The 19,656-nt window shown below is 38.2% G+C and overlaps 2 protein-coding genes across 2 annotated transcripts; one reads left to right on the plus strand and one right to left on the minus strand.

Annotated features, from left to right (window-relative positions):
* Positions 1 to 537: 537 nt before the first annotated feature.
* LOC105385327 lies at positions 538 to 18,049 on the minus strand. The gene is made up of 25 exons (XM_038108982.2): positions 17,790 to 18,049; positions 17,207 to 17,305; positions 16,712 to 16,840; positions 16,110 to 16,236; positions 15,441 to 15,640; positions 14,597 to 14,723; positions 14,115 to 14,350; positions 13,659 to 13,803; positions 13,071 to 13,228; positions 12,200 to 12,265; positions 11,993 to 12,085; positions 11,481 to 11,863; positions 6,593 to 6,805; positions 5,969 to 6,518; positions 5,259 to 5,879; positions 5,005 to 5,187; positions 4,820 to 4,894; positions 4,695 to 4,732; positions 4,074 to 4,191; positions 3,547 to 3,764; positions 3,343 to 3,421; positions 2,856 to 2,925; positions 2,290 to 2,428; positions 1,653 to 1,813; positions 538 to 855 (listed from the first exon to the last, which is right to left on the minus strand). Exons 1-25 carry the CDS (start codon positions 18,018 to 18,020, stop codon positions 665 to 667), a joined length of 4,650 nt encoding a protein of 1,549 aa, XP_037964910.2. The 5' UTR covers positions 18,021 to 18,049; the 3' UTR covers positions 538 to 664.
* Positions 6,940 to 11,394, plus strand: LOC119692289. The gene is made up of 2 exons (XM_038112317.2): positions 6,940 to 7,925; positions 11,295 to 11,394. Exons 1-2 carry the CDS (start codon positions 7,072 to 7,074, stop codon positions 11,305 to 11,307), a joined length of 867 nt encoding a protein of 288 aa, XP_037968245.2. The 5' UTR covers positions 6,940 to 7,071; the 3' UTR covers positions 11,308 to 11,394.
* Positions 18,050 to 19,656: the final 1,607 nt, after the last annotated feature.

Consider the following 19,656-nt stretch of genomic DNA (forward strand, 5'->3'; position numbering starts at 1 on the left):
TGCTTTAAAGAGGTCCTTTGGGTGTGTTATACGAAATACACATTACACGACCAAACAAAACCCGCACCTGCATGTATTCTCATGGATGATTTTGTTGTTTTACTACTTTCATCTTAAGGGTGTCTTGCACAACAAAATTTATCAAAATTAAATAGTTTGCCTCTTGCTCTGACGGTATAAGGTCATAGATTTAATTTTGATTAACTTTGTTGTGCAAGAAACCCAAAAAATATCCTTCCACCCAAAGGTTGTCTTAAAAAATAACATTTACGAAGTAATTACGTCAATTTCAATATAGGTACATTTCGAGTTCGAAAATTTTGACTAAACAAGTTTGCGATAAATGCACTGGTCGGTTAACTCGGCGCCGTTGTAATTTCACGGCAGCTAGTTTCAGACTCACTTCCCGTTTCAGGTGTTTACGTATATTTTCAGTCCTGTGAACATTATTGCTGAAGGTATACTACATAATATATATGTCTATGTAATTAGTATTTTGAGCTATAAATGTGTAAATTCTCGAACTGAAACAAACATATAGCTATTCATTCTTTATTATAACTTAAAATAAAGTGTATTTTTACGCAACGAAACTCTCAACGTGATAACAACTGTCAAACATAGAACAACGCGGACTCGGGTGGTGTACTGTCTAAACAAAATGTTATTTCTTCTTTTTAGCGCTCTTTTTTGTCGATGCATCCTTCTTGCTGCTGGCTTTTGGTGAACCGTTTTTTTTCGCGCTGCCTTGCTTCGATGGAGGAGCTTTCGTAGCTCCCAGAGCTTTTGCCTGAACTTCTCTCGCCTCGTCTCTTGCGATGAAGGCTGCTTCCAGGGATGGCTTCCAGGCTGCACCTGGAAACGTATAATAAAGTTAATAAGCTATACACGACATTGATTTACAAAATATGAAACTCATGGGGAGCTAAACTGACTTACTCCATATTACCTAACCATATTTTATTCCTATCAAGATGGAGTGTCAGTTCAAAAGAAACGTAATATTCTTTGATGAAGTGTAATTGTGTAGTAGCCATTCATATTTTCCGACTCAATAGAATAGTGTTCAAAGGTGAATAAAAAGTACCAACAAGATGGTGTGTCACATACAAAATCAAAGCAAAAAAATGTCCGCATTTGGATTACTGTCAAACCGTTTTATATTCATCATCATCACGACCCATTATGTCCTGCTGGGGCCCGGGTCTCCTTCCAATGAAGGAAGGGTTTTAGGCCTAGTGCGGGTCGGTGGACCCCAACGCAAGCAAACTTGTGCTTGTCGGGTAAATGGGCAACCCGACTGTCAGATGTTTCCAAGCCGCCCGAAGGCCTCTGACTAGGCTTAACGACTGCTGCCGAAGCAGCAACCGGACCCACGGCTTAACGTGCCGTCCGAAGCACGGAAGCGTCCAGAAAAGAACCACTTGAAATCGGTCACCCCATCCAATGACTGACCGTGCCAGTTGTTGCTTAACCTTAGTGATCAGTCATTTACATTCATAATAAAAACCATTGTACCAATGAATAAAGTTAAAAATCTTCTAAGGTAAAAGTGGGTTGTTATTTGTCGAGTTTTTTTTGCACTGACACTCCATCTAGTTCGTAGTAATTGCCTAAACCATATCACATGATTAAAATAATGTAGTAGGTACCAATCTGCATGTTGTCCACGTGGCGAGCGCGCCTCTGCTGCCCGGCCAGCACGTGCCTCTGGTTGTACTCCTCAAAGGCTTGTGCGCGGCTTTCATCGTAGTCTCTCTCCTCTTGGCGAGCTTCTGCAAGTTGCTCTGCCTCATCAGCGTCGATGTATCTTCTGAAATTGTTTTTAGTATGAGGGCCTGTTACAGTGTGTTAATAATGGCTACCTACGGGATAAAAGACATGCTGTATTTCTCTGCTGTTGCTATACTGGTTCGTTATAATCGTTATCGACGTCGATAGGGAACCCGTGAAGCAGCCGCTGCAATTATGTTTTAGACAATAATATCATGTATTTTATAATATAGATAAGATAGGTATTGTGAAAAAGGCCCTAAATATGTATACTTATAAAATATATATGAATATAACGTCAAAGGAGAGATTATAATAAGAGACGTTATAATAAGTAGATGTGGTCTGAAATGTCAATATTATTTGGGTATCTCTCAATATTATTTATCTATTTTAATACGCCAGGCCAAGTTTGTAACTCAGTCTAGCTGAAACAGCGAACGCCTGGTTGAAGGTGGTACTCCCCCCTGACAGAGAGAAAAAATAAAAATAAATTATAATTTTTACATTACTTACGGTTCTTCTTCTTTCAATGGTTTGACGCATTCGTCCAAGAAATCCATAGGTATTAGCTCATCCAATAACTGTGGAGGTATATTTCGATATACCGGCTCTGTCTCTACAGCTATTTCTTCATTTTCACGTTCCTCCATTTCTAAAAACAATCATTTTGTGTCATGACATGTTTACGGTGGACGAGTTACTCGATTATACACTCACAAGCAATGAAAAAGTTAAAGTTCCGGCATTGTCGTTCCATATTTTCTTTCTTTCTTTCTTATTGTGGGGGAGACATTTATAATACACTAGCAAGCAATGAAAACTTCCACTTATAAAATGCCTACATTTTATTAACCAAATTTATGTTTTGTCGGTAATATTCTAATGTGCTGTTAAAATTAATGTAGGTACTTCAATATTGCAATATCTTTTCCGTTCGGGGACTAATTTGATGCTATTGTCACTGGAACTTTTTCCTTGCTCATGAGTGTAATATGTCCAGCATTGACGATGTTTGGATTACTATGACAATTCATTTAGGGCTAACGTTTTAATAAATTGGCATTGTACTAATCATTCACCTATTGGAACCTCCTGTATTGTTGCATCAACTGGTCGCTCAGAGCTGCGTGTTGGTTCAGGCGGCATGTTCTGCAAAACAAAAATGATATATTTTTTTTATAATAATATCATTTTTTAAACACAGATATTTGTTCTCGGGTCTTGGATGTGCCCGTAAAATGGCAATAGGCCCGCCCCCTATTACATTGGGACTAACATAACACTCTGGCGAAAAGTGGGTGCAGCAATGCACCTCTGCCTACCCCGCAAGGGAGTACATTAGTACAAGGCGTGAGTGCGTGCTTTTTTTTTTTTTTTTAATATCATTCCTTATAAAAAAACATTCAAATACAAATACAAATATTTTTATTGAATCGAACAAAATATTGGAAAAAGCTGGTAAATCGTTATGACGGTTCAAAGTACGAAATTTAATGTTTTATGAAATAGTTAGTGTAGAGTAGGCACCTATACATACAATATTTTATTCAACAATAAAAAACGTACGCTGTCTGGTATGCCTTGCAGACTCTCATGTGGTTCTGGTGGAGGATCAGTAAGCACATTTTCTTTTAGGAAATCTTCTCTGGAAAGAAAGTAGTTACTGTTATTTCAGTTTATAGAAACTTATTATCTTAAAAACTTATACCAAATTCAATAATCCATTGGTAATGAGTTTTATTATTTATAATTGCAGGTATTAATTCTTACCTCACAGAGCCACATTTCGTACCCCGGTCTGCGTCAATGAGGTTCCATGATTTGATAGCATTGAGGAGATCCTGTTTCCTTGTCTCATCACGTATCACCGACACGCCTGACCCCACGGAGTACGCCACTTCTATCTCTATGAATGCATCTTTGTCTGTCAGATCCACTGCATCAGCAGCTTTAGGTGTTGCAGTCCTGGATCTCTCAGTTTTTGTTATCTGTTCATGCATAAATAGAAAGTGTTAAAATAACCTAATCAAACCAACGTTAAAAAACCGCCGACATTCAACACTAAAAGTCGCATAAGTTTGGAACTGATGAACCGATTTTCATGAGACATGGCTAAGAACACTTGGAGTAACAAAACAAAAATCGTTTGAGAGTTACGTTAACACAGACACGTCAAACTTATAGAATCCCTCTATTTCCGTCGGGGGTTACAAAGTATTGTGAGATGAAAGGTGTTCATGGTCATTCAAGCAACTACTGCTCCATAACTAAATTAAATCTATATAAGTTATTACTACCTTTGCCCCTTTAGATTTGGGAGGTGATTGTTCAAGTGTAGTGACATTATTATTGAGTAATTCCAATGCTTTCCGCCATTGATACTCAGTGAGATCCCATCCGTTACAGGCTATGATACTGTAAAATAAAAATGTAATCAACCTTTAAAAATATCTTGTTCCTTTGTATGCTTACTTAAATCTTTGAAACTACGCAATGGATTTTAATGTTTTTTTTTGAAATACATAGAGTTATTCAAGGGTAGAATAACATCCCAGTTTTACTGTAGTGTATTCAGCAATAGTATTGCAACCGTGCGAAGACTGGCGGGTCGCTAGCAATAAAATTATTATCATAGACGGTCGTATGGTGTAGTGGTTAGTGACCCTGACTGCTAGCCGAAGGTCCCGGGTACGATTCCCAGCTGGGGCAGATATGTATTATATTTGTTTAAAGACAGATATTTATACTTAGGTCTTGGGTGTTGATATTTATATTTAATATCTATTTATCTATGTATTTCTGTAGATATATCAGCTGTCCGATACCCATCTTACAGGCTTTGCATAGTTTGGGGTCGGATGGCCGTGTGTGAAATGTCCCCAGCTCATCTTATTATTATTATATTTTTTCTGACTCACTCGATAACGTAATGTCTGTAATCAATTACAGGTTCAATCTGCAATTAGAAACAAAATTAAATATTATTAAAATAAAAAAAAATAAAAACTGGTGTAGAAATAATTATAATTTCAAACATTCATACTTTTGCATCTGGGGCGGATGCCAATGATCCTTTAGCACTTGGTAGTTTTCTCCTCGATGTATGTGATGAATTTGTCTAAAATAGGAAACATGATTAGGTCCTTCTTTAGAATAACCACATTCCCAAATATACAGTATATATTTTTAACCAATACGACAGAAATATTAAGAAAGCTAGCATTATACCTTTCTATGTTTTAAAGTACTTGATAAACTTTTTGGTAGCGGCAACGATTCCTCTTTCTCTAATGGTGGAAATTGCTCCAATTTAATAAATGGCCAAAACAACTCTCCTTTGCCAGAACAATTTGATATGTCTTCTAGGATATCTTCTGATGGTTGGCTGCGGAGTACAGCAATCATTTCTAGCTGTAACAGTTTATGATTCAGTTCTTTGTATAAACTATATTTTTTTATATCCATGCATTTAAAGTGCATACCTTAGGATCACTAGCAACGACTCTTAAAGTAACGCTTTCAGTTTTACCAACTGAAATTAGAACGCCACCTAAAATTTGCCTCTTGTTTGGAACATAGATTTCAGTAATCCGAAACTTTAACGATGGTAGTAAAGGTGCTATTTTACAGATTTCTTCAGCATTGTCGTCGCAGATATGAAACACATCAGCCATAGATGACAATACTGTAAATTTCCATTCGGCCTCAAAATCAGACTTGACTTCGTTTAAAATTCCGTGACCGATGACCGTGTATCCGCTGACGTTTGGAGTAATATCGAATGTTTTGTGAGCGTTGAAATTTTGGGGCATTGGAAGTAGCGAGTCGTTGTCGAACACTGCATACGTACGATGATTTACATCTTTAACGGTCAAAGCAAAATGAACTTTGACTGGGCTATGACAAAAGAATAATCCCCTAAAAAGCGGAACCCATCGGCAATTCTTCGTCACTTGTACAGACCCTGTATATTGCTTCAGGTCACAACCTCCTTTTAGTCCAGAAGATATTGAATATGCATACTTGACACTAGGAAACATTCTGAAGAATTCATTCATTACCGATGCAAGTGCATCTACGGAGCCAAAAGCGCAATCCATCATCTGAAAAATTTATAAACATTTTAGGTAAGTATGTTCCCGATACTTCCGTTTGGACTTTTTAAATTATTGAAATCACCGTAAGTACAAACATTTTTCATCACATTTGAAGGTATTTCCGGAGGGTATTGCGATCTCAAGTAAATTCTCACTCTAGTTCCTCTCCAATAGGCTTGTATTACTGTCGCTGCTTCATGTCTCTTTATAATTTTGTATCTCTCTTTCTTTAGATATTCACATGAAATTTCCTCAGTTGCGACCTCACAAATACGAGAAACTCCCTCTAAATTTACAGGATTCATTATATGTTCTAAAATTCTGTCTGATAGATTTGGTTTAATCGTTGCATTATCCCCCTTTTGTAGTTTATCTTCAGTTATCTCCACTTCGTCGTAAGTTGTCGAACAATCACATGGATCTTTTGAAATGAATTCTCTTGTAGGCAAAGCCGGATTTTTGTCTGCTAAACCAAATTCAGGATCATGCAGCAGTATCCTCATCACTCTATTTATATCAAATAAGTCAAGCGGAGCCATTTTTTGTCTGAGTACTCGCCCAAGAGCTTGTTTAAACATCCAGTGTATATATTTTCTTTTGAACCCCGAAATTTCATCTAGCCATGGTAAATCAGGTTGATAAGAGCTGCGAGGAAACAAAAATATACATAATTTAAGTAATCATTTTGATATATTCCTTTAAATTAATAAAAAACTTACTTCATAAACTCTTTTTCCAATTGTGCAAAAGACTCGGTAGTTTTAGTAGTTCCTATCCAATTACTGAAGGCAATTGCGATGCCGGTAAGGTACTGGTCAATCCATGGGCACTGTTCCATGGCTGCGACCATGGCTTCATCTCTCATTCCCAGTTGTATGTTATCGGCACTGCACATCATTAAATGCCACTGTAGTTTAGAGTGCACCCAAACCCTGTAAGTTATAAAATAAATACCTACTTAGTTAAATTATGATAAAACTTGTAGTTTATCCTTCACCGTAAGCCACATTACATAATTATAATGGTCCGAAAGGCTCTCTGTGGTATATGAATACGCGCGCGACACTGGAGCGGGCAGTAATAAACCGGCTTTCGTAAGACACTCGTGTTTCATTGCTACGCTCCCATATCTATCATCTGGCGGCGAGGACTAGGCGACTACCCGCGTGTTGTAAAAATTTTATAAATTGTGAAAAAAATGAGTTTTATCGGGAATATTCCAATTTTCGACATTAGTCAGGATTGGAAAATATTTAAAAGTCGTTTGGAGCAGTTTGTTAAGCTTAACAAAATCGAAGCAGGAGACAAAAGTGCAGTTTTACTGACGCACCTGAGTGATGAAGCCTATCGCTTGGCTCGGAATTTGGTCTATCCGAGCGAATTAGAAGCGACAACCTACGAAAACTTGGTAAAAAAACTCGACGATCATTTCACACCAAAAAGGTCGTCATTCGCTGACAGGGCGAAGTTTTATGGAGCGTCGAAGGGCGACGGCGAGAGCGTCGAGACGTGGGCGGCACGGCTGAGGGGGCTGGCTGTCTACTGTGACTTCGGCAGTGAGCTGGACACACTTCTTCGAGACAAATTCGTGCTCGGAATGAACGATGGACCGGAGCGCGATCGTCTATTTGAGATGGACTTGGCTACGACCACGTTAGCAAAAGCCTTGGAGGTCGCACAGCAAGCAGCTTGTGCACGCCAGGCTAAAGCTGTGTTGGTGAAGCAGGAGCCAGTCTACAGAATGGCGGCTGGCAACAGCGGGCGAGGTCACGGTGCGAGCGGCAGCGGCAGCCATTTTGAGGCGAGGCAGGCTGACGGAGCGAGATCCGTTAACCAGCGACGTTGTACATTGTGCGGGCTAAAAAGTCATTCGGAAGAAAAGTGTCGGTACAAAGGCTATAAATGCCAAAAGTGTGGTGCTAAAGGTCACTTAAAAAGAATGTGCAGTGATAAAAAAGTGAATAATTTACACAACTTGTGTTCCGAAGGATCTGCAGTGATGGAGGATCAGGATGATCATGATTGTAAGGAATGCAATTTATTCAATTTGAGGTATGTTACCAATAAACCAGTTACTTTATCAGTATTGTTAAATAATATTGCGATAGACATGGAATTGGATTCTGGTTCTTCAACGACAGTTATTTCAGAAAATGTGTATAATAAATACTTTAGATCACTTTTATTACATAAATGTGATTTGAAACTTTGTTTCTATACAGGACATAAAATCATACCTTTGGGTTATATTGAGGCTGACATAACTTATTTATCAGTAACCAAAAGTATTAAAATCTACGTTATAAAGGACGGCGGACCACCTTTACTGGGACGTGACTTTATGTCGATGTATAACATGTACTTTGATACGTCATTAAATAATATTAGCTTACAACATCAAGGGCAGGACATTCAACACCTTTTTAACGAATTTAGTGTGCTATGGAATGATGAATTAGGGCGTTTTAACAAATTTAAAGTCGATTTAACTTTAAAAGAAAACGCTGAGCCTAAATTTTTTAAACCTAGGCCAGTACCGTTCGCCTTAAAAGACAAAGTCAATGAAGAGCTAGACAGGTTGGTACATTTAGGTATATTAGTACCAGTAAAATTTTCAAAATATGCCACACCTATTGTACCAGTCTTAAAAGAAAGTGGAAAAGTAAGAATAGCGGGTGATTACTCCGTTACTCTGAATAAAGTTCTAAATATTGATAAATATCCAATGCCACGGATTGAAGAGGTCTTTGCTAAGTTAGGCGGGGGTGAAAAGTACACCAAAATAGACCTTAGTAACGCATTTAATCAGATGGAACTATCAGAGTCTTCTCAAGAGCTGACCACCATTAATACTCAGAAAGGTTTGTATAAATATACGAGACTTGTGTATGGTTTAGCGAACGCACCTGCTATATTCCAACGCGCCATGGAAATGTTACTGGTAGGAATAGAAGGGGTTAGTGTATGGTGTGATGATTTATGTATCACAGGGCCTAGTAAACAAATTCATTTGGAAAGGTTAACAGAAGTACTTGCACGTTTAAAAGATGCGGGCTTACGGCTGCAAAAGGAAAAATGTGAATTTTTCCGGGATAGTGTCACCTACCTAGGCTATGTGATTGACAAACATGGATTAAGAACTAGCACTAAGAAGGTTGAGGCTATATTAGGCATTCCACGACCGTCAAATACATTGGAACTGAAAAGATTCTTAGGTATGGTTAATTATTACCGAAGTTTCATACCTAACGCATCATCTCTATTGAGTCCTCTTCACGAGCTGCTGCGGGCTGATGCTCAGTGGACATGGGGCGAGCGCCAGCAGAAGGCGTTCGAGGAAGTGAAGGGTGAGTTGTCGTCGGAGCGCGTGCTGGCGCACTTCGACAGCGCGGCGCAGCTGGTGCTGTGCGTAGACGCGGGCCCCGGCGGGCTCGGCGCAGTGCTGGCACAACGCGGGCCCGACGGCATTGAAAAACCTCTAGCTTTTGCTTCTAGATCCTTGTCTAATAGCGAGAAGAATTATAGCCAAATACAAAAAGAGGCTACGGCGATAATCTTTGGTATAAAAAAGTTTCACCAATATTTATATGGTCGCCAGGTACCATTTATATTAAAAACAGACCACAGGCCATTATTATCCATATTCGGTAATAAAAACGGCATCTCGGTTATGGCAGCATCACGATTGCAGAGGTACGCAATAATACTATCAGCGTATAACTATACAATTCAATATGTATCTAGCACAGACAATGTCGTAGCCGATTTCTTTTCAAGGGCACCGTTACCGTTATCAAGTAATATGGAGGAGGGGCTAGACATAGTGGAACCGGTTCTAAATTTCTTGAACAGTAATGTTGCGCCCATAAATTCAAAGGATATTTTAGAAGCCACCTCAAGTGACAAAACATTAAAAACTGTTATGAAATATATGATAGTAGGTTGGCCACGTAAAATCCGTTGTGAGGAAGTCTTGCCTTACTTCCGCTGCAAAACCGACTTGCAAATAGAAGGCGGGTGTCTACTTCGGGGACACCGAGTAGTGATTCCTCCGATATTTAGAAATAGGATGCTTGAGGACCTTCACGCAGGACATCTAGGAATAGTAAAAACTAAAAGTATCGCGCGAGGTAAAATGTGGTGGCCGGGAATCGATGGCGACATCGAGCGCTGGATAGCCTCGTGCGCAGCGTGCAGCGCGCTGCGCCCCGCGCCCCCCGCCGCGCCGCCCGCCGCCTGGCCGCGCGCTCCCGGTCCGTGGCAACGGATTCACATTGACTATATGTCTATTGGGCAACGAGTATATTTAATAGTAATAGACTCTTATAGTAAATGGCTTGAGTGTTTAGAAATGAGTAAGGGTACTTCTACCTCTGAGCTTATACAAAAATTAAAATATACTTTTTCCTTATATGGGTTGCCAATTTCTATAGTATCAGATAACGATGCCAAAATTAATTCACATGAGTTCAATGAATTTTGTAAGGTTAACGGAATTAAATATGTTAACTCGCCTATTTATCATCCATGCAGCAACGGTCAGGCGGAAAACTCCGTAAAAACGTGCAAGAAGATGATTAAATGCATCTTAAAAGACGATATTTCACATGCTGTTTTGCACGAAAAATTGTTAGGATACCTTTTCGAATATAGAAATACGCCTCACTGTACAACGGGAGTTTCCCCTGCCCAGTTAATGTTCGGCCGTAACCTAAGGTCTAGATTAGATTGTATCTTTCCCTCAACTATCGAACATTGCGATAACGATGTTAATAATAATAACAATGTTAATAATAGCTGTCGACATCTTGAATTGGGTTCTATTGTGTGGGCCAGGTGGTACTTAGCAAAAAAGCAAATATGGACATTGGGCAAAATTACAAGAACAATAGGTAAAAGGATGTATGAAGTTTATTGTTTTGATCATGCGGTAACTTGTAAAAGACATATCGATCAACTTATACGATATAAAGGTAATTGTTTAGTGGGAAACAACGTTGATGCTCACCTAGATACACATTTAAATGGCTCACAGTTGCCGGATGTAGCATCACCGTTGGATCAAGGTTCACCCCCACGACAGCTTCCACCAACAATTGAACTACCAACATCGCAAAATGATATCCCTAACAGGGAGACGGACATTGAAAATGAAGTGTGGGTGGAAGCATCGGCGGAGCGGTCGGGGGATGGCGATAGTAGCGGCGCACCAACAATGAGTACCAGTGGGACACAACCCCCACGCAATATTGACCAGCCATCTGCTGATGAAAACGTTGTTGGTACGCCGTACGCTGATCGACTAAGACCTAGGCTTAAGAAAATAAATTATAAGAATTAATATCGTGTCAATAGTAATTAACTTAGATATAAGATTATGTATAAAATACTTGATGTAAAATATCTGTCCATTGTTATTAGGGTCTCAAATTAAGGGTGAAGAAATGTGGTATATGAATACGCGCGCGACACTGGAGCGGGCAGTAATAAACCGGCTTTCGTAAGACACTCGTGTTTCATTGCTACGCTCCCATATCTATCATCTTTTTGATTTACTTAATTATAAAATAAAAGTAATTGTATTTAGGTAGGTAATTATATTTTTACCTGCAATAATGTCTTCCTGGAGCAAAGGTAACTTGCAAAGACTCATATCCCCGTGTTTTCATATACGCTGTTATTTTAGGTGTTGGGTTATCTTTGAACCATTCGAACTCCTCAAGGATCAAATATGTCCCTTCTATATAATCTTTTATTTGGTCTCCACAGTTGGACAAAACTCTTGGATGCAGTGCTGTCAAGGCTACTCTCAATGCTTGAGCATTTTTTCCGTGTATCACTAAGTACAAAGGAGCATCCGTTGGATAAGGGATGTTAATGTTTTTAGAAGTGCTCCTTGGATTTCGACGGCTCACACTGCTTGATGATGAAAAAAAGTTGTTTGTCGACGGGAAACATATGAAATCGATTGAATGTAACACTTGATGGTACTGCAATTTTTGAAAAAATATTTTATTATCATAAATGTTATAGATATTATTGACCTCAACTTAATTTAGCTTGTCACTGATAACATGATAAGTCTAAAGATAACTTAGGTAGGTATGTAAGTATTTTACCGCGTCATAAAGAACCCACTTGCGTAACTCTTCGTTATACCTTCTTTTCTCTAAATCTTCTTGTTCCGCTTCATCTACTTGCTGTTTATTTTTCTAAACAATAATTAAATATTATCAAGAACTTGTTGTAACTAAAATACTCAGTAAAATCAATTATATTTATAATACATGACGTACAGTAGGAAATTAAATTAATGTTGAACTTACGACTGACGCATCTTCTTTCTTTCTCAGAGGAGAGTTTCGCTGAGTCGCACGAAATGCATGAGATATCTAAAAAAACAATGAGAAAATTTAGTGACTAGCAATAAAGATTTGATTTTTTGCAAATGACAATGGGCGTTTTGGGACCTATGTCCAATAAAGATGAGTCATACATGGTTGGATAGCTCTTTTCAAATGAGCAAAAAAATATTATGACGACCAATCCGTATAAGTTGTCCATTTTGAAATATATTCGTCGGAAGAAAGTATTTTCTATTGCATTGCACTCTCTCTCCTGATGACAGTTAGGGCGTAATACACGTAAACACATATTACTAAAATGGGAGAAGTTACTTCCAGCTGGTTTTATTTACTGAGATAATATACAAATATAATATTATTATGAATGATGATCATTTTGTTATAAAAAATAAAAATAAATGTGAAACAAAAACATAAAATTACAGAAATAAAATATAAGAACTTTCAAGGTACGATTATTCTAAATGGACAGTAAATCAGGAGATGCGCTTCCGTTATTCATATTCTGCAAAAAAGTACCATTTCAACGATGTATCACTCATTTCCATTGGTGATGGTCCCAGCTTTCATATATTTGTGCCCATCATCATTTAAATTAGGTTAAAGTGAAAGTAAAGATTAACCACTAATTTATAGAACATTTTTACTCTTTAAAGTAGTTTTAAAAATAACGTTGTAAATGTAGTGATTTGTGATAAACGAATTTCAACTTTTGACTGACGTGAGGAGTCGAAGCTCGTGTTTCAAAGTCAATTTTAACCTTGTTGTAAATTTACAATACGTTTCATGAATTTTAGGGGTGGGTCACAGTCTTTTTGTGTTTTTAAATTACCGAGCTAGTACTCTGCAAATCCAGTAAATGGGTGGCCAGTGACAGTTTCAGCAGGCCGGTGCTCTTGATGAACCTGGTCCGAGGACACTCGTGTTCCAGGTAGAGGCCGTGGCTCTTGGCCCAGTAGATCCAGCGGATGTACTTCCAGAGGGCCAGTTCTGTGAAAAAAATAACCATCACACAAAAGAGGCTTAGCATAATAGTTTTTTTTCCTTACTCTACGGCGAAACGATCAAATAATTAAATAAAAAAAAGGTACGAATCCGTAAGGCACCCGAAGAGATACTAAACAGCAGTCATGTATAACTAGTAAGGACAGAGGTTTGTGGCGCCCCTTGGTATAGACTTATGTCCAGCAGTTGAGATGTTTGATGATGTAATGGAAGACTGTGTTAACTGACACAACAAGCAACTTGTTGTAATATTTTATTTTGGTAAGTATGTACCTATTTTTTTTACATAATTTCCCTGTCTCTTCTGTGGGTTTACTGGGAAAAAGCTTTTAGCATGACGTCCATTCTTTGTACTCTGATTTTCTAATATTTGTTGTATAAGTATTAAGTTGAACTATTATTGAGTTGAACCTACCTGGTTCGGCAAGAGGTTTCATGAGCGGCAGATCCCTCAACATTTGTACGACTAAAATCATTTCGTAAGCAGGCACCAAGCCCGGTAAGATGTAGGGCTCATAGTTTTTGGTATTATTCAAATTTGCACAAACCAGTGTTCTGCTCTGTAACAATTTCGAAAGTGAAGAGGGCGACGAGGTTATAGTTATTAAATATTAACTGTTAGTGCTAAAGGTAAACCCTAAGATTCTGGTTTACAATCATGTGCCTTTTATTGTCTTCAGTAACGTTGTGACCATTTTGGCTACCACAGTCCGGATTCCGAGAAAAACACACTTTTCAGAACACGTTTTTTATTATCATCTCTGATTCCATAGGATGTGCGTGCAAAACATCACAAAGGCATGGCGAAGACTACAATTGTCTACAGTCTTATTTATATATTTTTAAAGCAGTTTAAGATTTTTTTACTTACTTTATTAGCCGATACATCTTTTTCACCTTTCTTCTTATCCTTTGCTGATTTCTTTGCACTTACTTTACCGGATTTTCCCTCCTTTTCTTTACCACCTTTTTCTGCACTTTTCTTTCCAGACTTTTTAGTGCTTTTAGTCTTAACGGTACCGGCAATTGTTTCATCATCGTTCTCCCACTCAAACACGGGAACTTCAGATTTTAATAGCTCCCATGATTCATCTACATTTTTTAAACCTGAATCATAATGAAATAAATTTTGTTGTTGGGGTCTGTTGTCATATTATTATTATTATCTGTTAAGAGTGTAACAACACAATAGTACAATCATTTACCTATAATTCTTGTTGTATTTATAAAATTACAAGCTAACAACCTCAGATGAGGCAGAGAAGACCAGTAACGAACCAATACATATAATTGTAATTGTATACCTAGTTCAAATCATATTTTGATTCATGAAAGTTCAAGGTTAATGCTTACCATCTGTCAACGTCACCACAAGTGCTCCAGTCAGAGCGTGAAATATGTTGACCCCTTCCATATCTTCGTCTTCCCAGCTCCCCTCAGGTACATCGCTCATGTCCGGTGCAGCCAGTTTCAACAGTGCCTGGTATAAACAGGAAGAGGCATCGAAGAAAATTTTGTTAATTATTAGAGTAATAGATTAGTAGACTAATTTAGAACCAAAATATCTACGGCACTAAATTTCGGCGACTTTTATTATCAGTCAAACATTGCCACTGTCTTAACCTATGAGTTCATTATAAGGTACACTATATCACAGCCTTACCTACATCAGTGCAGCCAGATTCTATCTACCTATTGAGTAACTTATGCCAAGCAACGGCTGAAAAAAGCGTTTAGCAAAGGCTCTACGGCTGACAGAAGGGTATCAACAGCGCCTGTTCAATTTAGACGAGCAATTAAGCATATACGTGCGCTGAATTGCTCAGACCTCTATAACAGGGGCTTAAGGCTATTTCGGCTCGACATGAAAATATTGCGTCGGACGGGTTTTTTTACGAGCTCACTTTGTTTAGTATGCTGTGTCAGTTAATTTAAGTTTTGTTTGCAAGGGTCAGTAACACCGTCAACCCTTTTTTCTTCGCTAAAATTGTTTAATTTTATTTTATACTTAGTCGAGCTTGGCTCTGCCCAAAAAGGTTTTCCCTTTTGAATTCCAAGATTCCACATTGTTTCTCTTATATCACGCTATCTATTTCATAAAACCGCATCAAAATCCGCTGGATCTAGGTATACCATGGTGCACTTATCAACAAATGTCTCAAAAAACGATTATTATACAGTTCAAAATAAAACTAACTTTACACAGCAGCAGCGGCCACAGCGCCACAGTTCCCCCAGACGACGGCGGCAGGTTGATCTTCACTATCCGTGACGTCAGAGGCTTGATGATGGGGTGGAACGGGAGCAAGGGGTGGCCTTCCTTGTCTGTGGGCACCAGGTCGTTGACCCACACGCATCGCCATGCGCCGATGTAGTAGAGACGGACGAGGTAGCACCCTGCGGGAGGTTAATCTTATTTTAAGTGCATTGGTTACAAGTATTAGAGCTAGACTAAGGTTTGTCACGGAGCCACCCCAATAACCGCTAGAATAGAAATAGCCGAACACATTGTGTGGAGTTTTTGCAATGATCCTTGGAAAGCGGAAGAAAATTACATCCATATTCTAGTATGTATAATGGAACGTGCTAAAGTTCCTATACACGGCCTCTCATGAGTAGCACCTTTGAGTAGGTACAATTCGGTTCAAACAATTTGGTAGTTTTGAAGTTGGCACCGAATGCACTTTTGTGCCTTGTCAAACTAACAAATCGCCTATTTCTTCTTTCACAGATTTATAGGTATTTAGTTAGTTTGACAAAACACAAAAGTGTAAATTGACATCTTCAGTAAATATCAAGTTGTTTGGATGTTCCCTTGTTTTCAGCCCAGCCAGGCTACCTCCTGTGGACACTTCTCCTCACATACCATTTTTAGAATAAACGGGCTTATGCTGATGGCCGCCGCCGGGCTTCAAGCCCGGTGTGTAGACGTGGTACTTCGGCCTCCACCCGTCAGCGAGGGCGCACGTGAACGACTCCGACTGGTGTTCTACCTGAAAAAAAACGAAAGCCTGCTTCAGACTCTCTACAAAATACACCCTATTTGGCATATATTTTTGTGAATACTGAGGAGTATGGATCTGGCAAAATTATTTAGATATAGATTGAATATTTAGAGATGGAACCCTTCAACGAAAAGGAAGGGTGTAACAGTATCTCAGTACACTCATGTGCAATAACGGCAATGGCAGGTGAAACTCTTTGTGATGATACTTTCATTGCTTTCATTTGCTTTCATTGCTTTCATTCGAGTGCATATTAATTTTAATTTAGGAACTTATAATACTATTAATTTTGTTTCCACTTACATGTTTAAGTTTTGTTTGCGTACTTAATTTATAACCTAGTTTAGTTTCCCTAACAAAATATATAGGTACCTACCTATTTACATACATTCGAAGTGTGTACCTAATTTGAGTGACTTTCTATGTTTAAGGTGTGGATGGTGAAATACGAGTAGGTACTTACAACAAAGCCAGTTTGTTTCTCAAGAATGTAACAAATAGACATGAATTTCCTGCAGAATGCCGATCTCTCTATGATCTCCGCATATGATGTCTGCACGTCCAGCAGCGCCATGTTCAAGTTATCACTGTCCTGAAATAACATCATGAAAATATAATTCAGTAAGACCTAATCTACTTTAAGGTAACCATCCACCTGTCAGCATCGCACGCAACAAACGTTCAGTATTCTTTATAAAAGAATCACACAAGTGCGTCCACTTCATCGGCATTGCTGACACCATTTTCCCATGATACATACTGATTTATGACAATCAGTGGATTGGACCTTTATTCGGGTTCTACCTACTTCGATCATATCTGCTATATTGGTTTTTACTACCACATTTTTAAACTATCTTCCATCCAAAGGTTTGTCTGGAAGAGTTTGCTATAAGCAATGAGACCGCACTTTTTACTGTTTTTCTTTTTAAGTATACTTTTTTGTATTGTTGCATACCTCCACGGCAACGCCAGCGTCGTAGAATTCCTTAGCTAGCTCCTTCGCCTGTCTCCACTCGAAGAAGTCTTTCCGGGCAGACCTCGGCAGCGGTTGCACCTGATATAAGTTATCAGTAAAAAAATCACGAAAACAAAGGGTTTCAGATGCACCCTGGTGGGTAACTCTATAATGACGATGTCGTGAAATTGGCACGTTTAATACAATGACATAGAGTAGCGGCTCACGTAGAAGCGCTCTGAAAATTAGTTTTTCGTCATGTAGGTACTAGAGTGCCCCCCCTTTGACTGGCTTACCCTTGCAGAGAATAGAATAAATATGAAAGTAAAGATACCTGTACCCCTACTCTTGAAATCAAATCAAATCAAAATTATTTATTTACACCATGTAACACAAGTATGTATAAGGCAATGTATTGTCTCGTTCTCAAAATAGGCATTATCTAGCCTGATCATAATAGTCGTTTTCTTTTTGGAAAAACGCCTCCGAAGTGAATTTATGATTTTTTTAATGTTAAGAACGCAAGACAGACACAATACATTGCCTTTCAAGAATAGGGAGGCTGGTCGTGTGAATAAGGTACCTGGTCGTCAGTCCAGACCGCTGCGTCCAGGGAGGTCTTCTTGTCTTCGGATTTAGATAGAGGCTTCGGCGCCGCTCCCCACAGTTCCGGGATAAGTTCATTATCTCTAAACTCTCTGAAAGGGCACTCTGTAGGATCGACTTCTGTGATCGGTAATTGTATTTTATCTAAATGTGTAGTGTCCGTTGCCTTGCCAGATGCCTTTTTAGGAGATTTTTTAGCACTTTTCATATTAAAATTTAGTTATTTCGTATGGTTGGTATTAGTCTGTATTAGTTATAGGTTATCATAACAACCACAGAGTAAGTCGTTAGTGTCGTTGTTTCCAAGGTGATACTATGACAACGTAGAAAGAGGTATAAATGAGTTTGAGGTAGGTATAATATCTATACGTAAAATAATTATATGAAGATGTGGTTGGAAAAAACTACTCATTTTGCTTGGTTTGGAACCACATGTCTGTATTTGGAAACAATAACGCAGTGTAAAGGTATTATGTATATTGTATAGTAACATTATAAACACAACTTACTTCTAGAAACCAATATAATAGCGAAAAACCAAATAATTTAACGAATGTGGAAATAACCCAGAAATATTGTTCAGATTGACTAGTAATTTGACCCCAAACCCAGACAACAAAAAATATTCCAAACACTTTATTCTAGCAGAGAGTGTGTGTGGTACTGACAAAGATAATTGGTAACTTTTTCATTATTTTATATCAAAGTGATCAATTTACTCATCTGTTATGTAATGTATATAAAAGTATCCTGCACAATCACCCAAGATATCAATTATTTGAGTAATAGCTCTCCAGCAATTGAAATAACTAGTTAAATCGTTCATACATAACAGTTAAACGGTTCCTAACTAGTGATGCAATAGTGAAAGATGTCAATTGAATAAAAACCTGGGTATAAATAATTATGTATCTTTTATGTATGTATTTACCGTATTTACATAGCTAAATATATAGCGACAACATTATTTGTATGATTAATTGGTTATACTATACAGTATGTATAATAAGGTGATACCTTCTATGTAGGTACTGGCATAGAATAACGAGTACTACTGTACTTGTTATTCTATGGTATAGTGCCACAAACTTATCTGTTCCGGTGAGAGCGAACTAAATTGGTCCATATAATCTATGTCATGTCAATATGAAATTCATTAGTAAGTAATGAGGTATGGACCAATTTAGTTCGCTCTCACCGGAACAGATAAGTTTGTGGCACTATACTGGGCATTGGGAGATAGGTTCAAACTACTTATAGTGCCACAAACTTATCTGTTCCGGTGACAGCTCACGTAAATGTGTAATATTTCTTCATTCTATAAGATTTTAAGTTTGCCAGTAGTGGTAATTCGCTCTTGTGGTTTCAATAAACCCATCTAATCTATATCAATATATAATTCATTAGTAAATAATGAGATATGTATCAATTTAGTTCGCTCTCACCGGAACAGATAAGTTTGTGGCGCTGTACGGAAGTTATCTATTTCTTTCAATTGGCCTTGGTGTGCCTTGGGGTTAACCTGAATATAAAAACACGCAAATAGTTATCATTATTTAGGTATCTAACTATCTACCTCCTCTACTTTGGTTTCTGCTACATTTATCCAAAACTTTTTTCCCTTACATTTTTAATATATTTTTTTTTATTAATACCTACATAACAATATATTATATTTTTTTCATCATAGTATCAAAACAAATATCAACCAATGCAACAACAGTCCCAGTGAAACAAAGTTGACCTATTTACAGAGCGGCACTCCAAGCGCCATATTTTATTCCTGGCCGGTCCACAAACTAGTTCCTCACCTTGCACTGGCTTTCACGGCTAACCAGTGTCCG

This window comes from Plutella xylostella, chromosome 17 (assembly GCF_932276165.1).
Source record: "Plutella xylostella chromosome 17, ilPluXylo3.1, whole genome shotgun sequence".
Taxonomy (NCBI): domain Eukaryota; kingdom Metazoa; phylum Arthropoda; class Insecta; order Lepidoptera; family Plutellidae; genus Plutella; species Plutella xylostella.

What these genes read in the sequence shown, in the direction of transcription:
- LOC105385327 (XM_038108982.2), bottom strand. Translation starts at nt 18,020, where the DNA reads ATGAAAAGTGCTAAAAAATCTCCTAAAAAGGCATCTGGCAAGGCAACG. An exon ending in TGTGGTGACGTTGACAGATG is followed by an intron (nt 14,351 to 14,596) that starts GTAAGCATTAAC and finishes ATTATGATTCAG; the next exon opens with GTTTAAAAAATGTAGATGAA. An exon ending in CTTCAAATGTGATGAAAAAT is followed by an intron (nt 5,880 to 5,968) that starts GTTTGTACTTAC and finishes TAAATTTTTCAG; the next exon opens with ATGATGGATTGCGCTTTTGG.
- LOC119692289 (XM_038112317.2), top strand. Translation starts at nt 7,072, where the DNA reads ATGAGTTTTATCGGGAATATTCCAATTTTCGACATTAGTCAGGATTGG.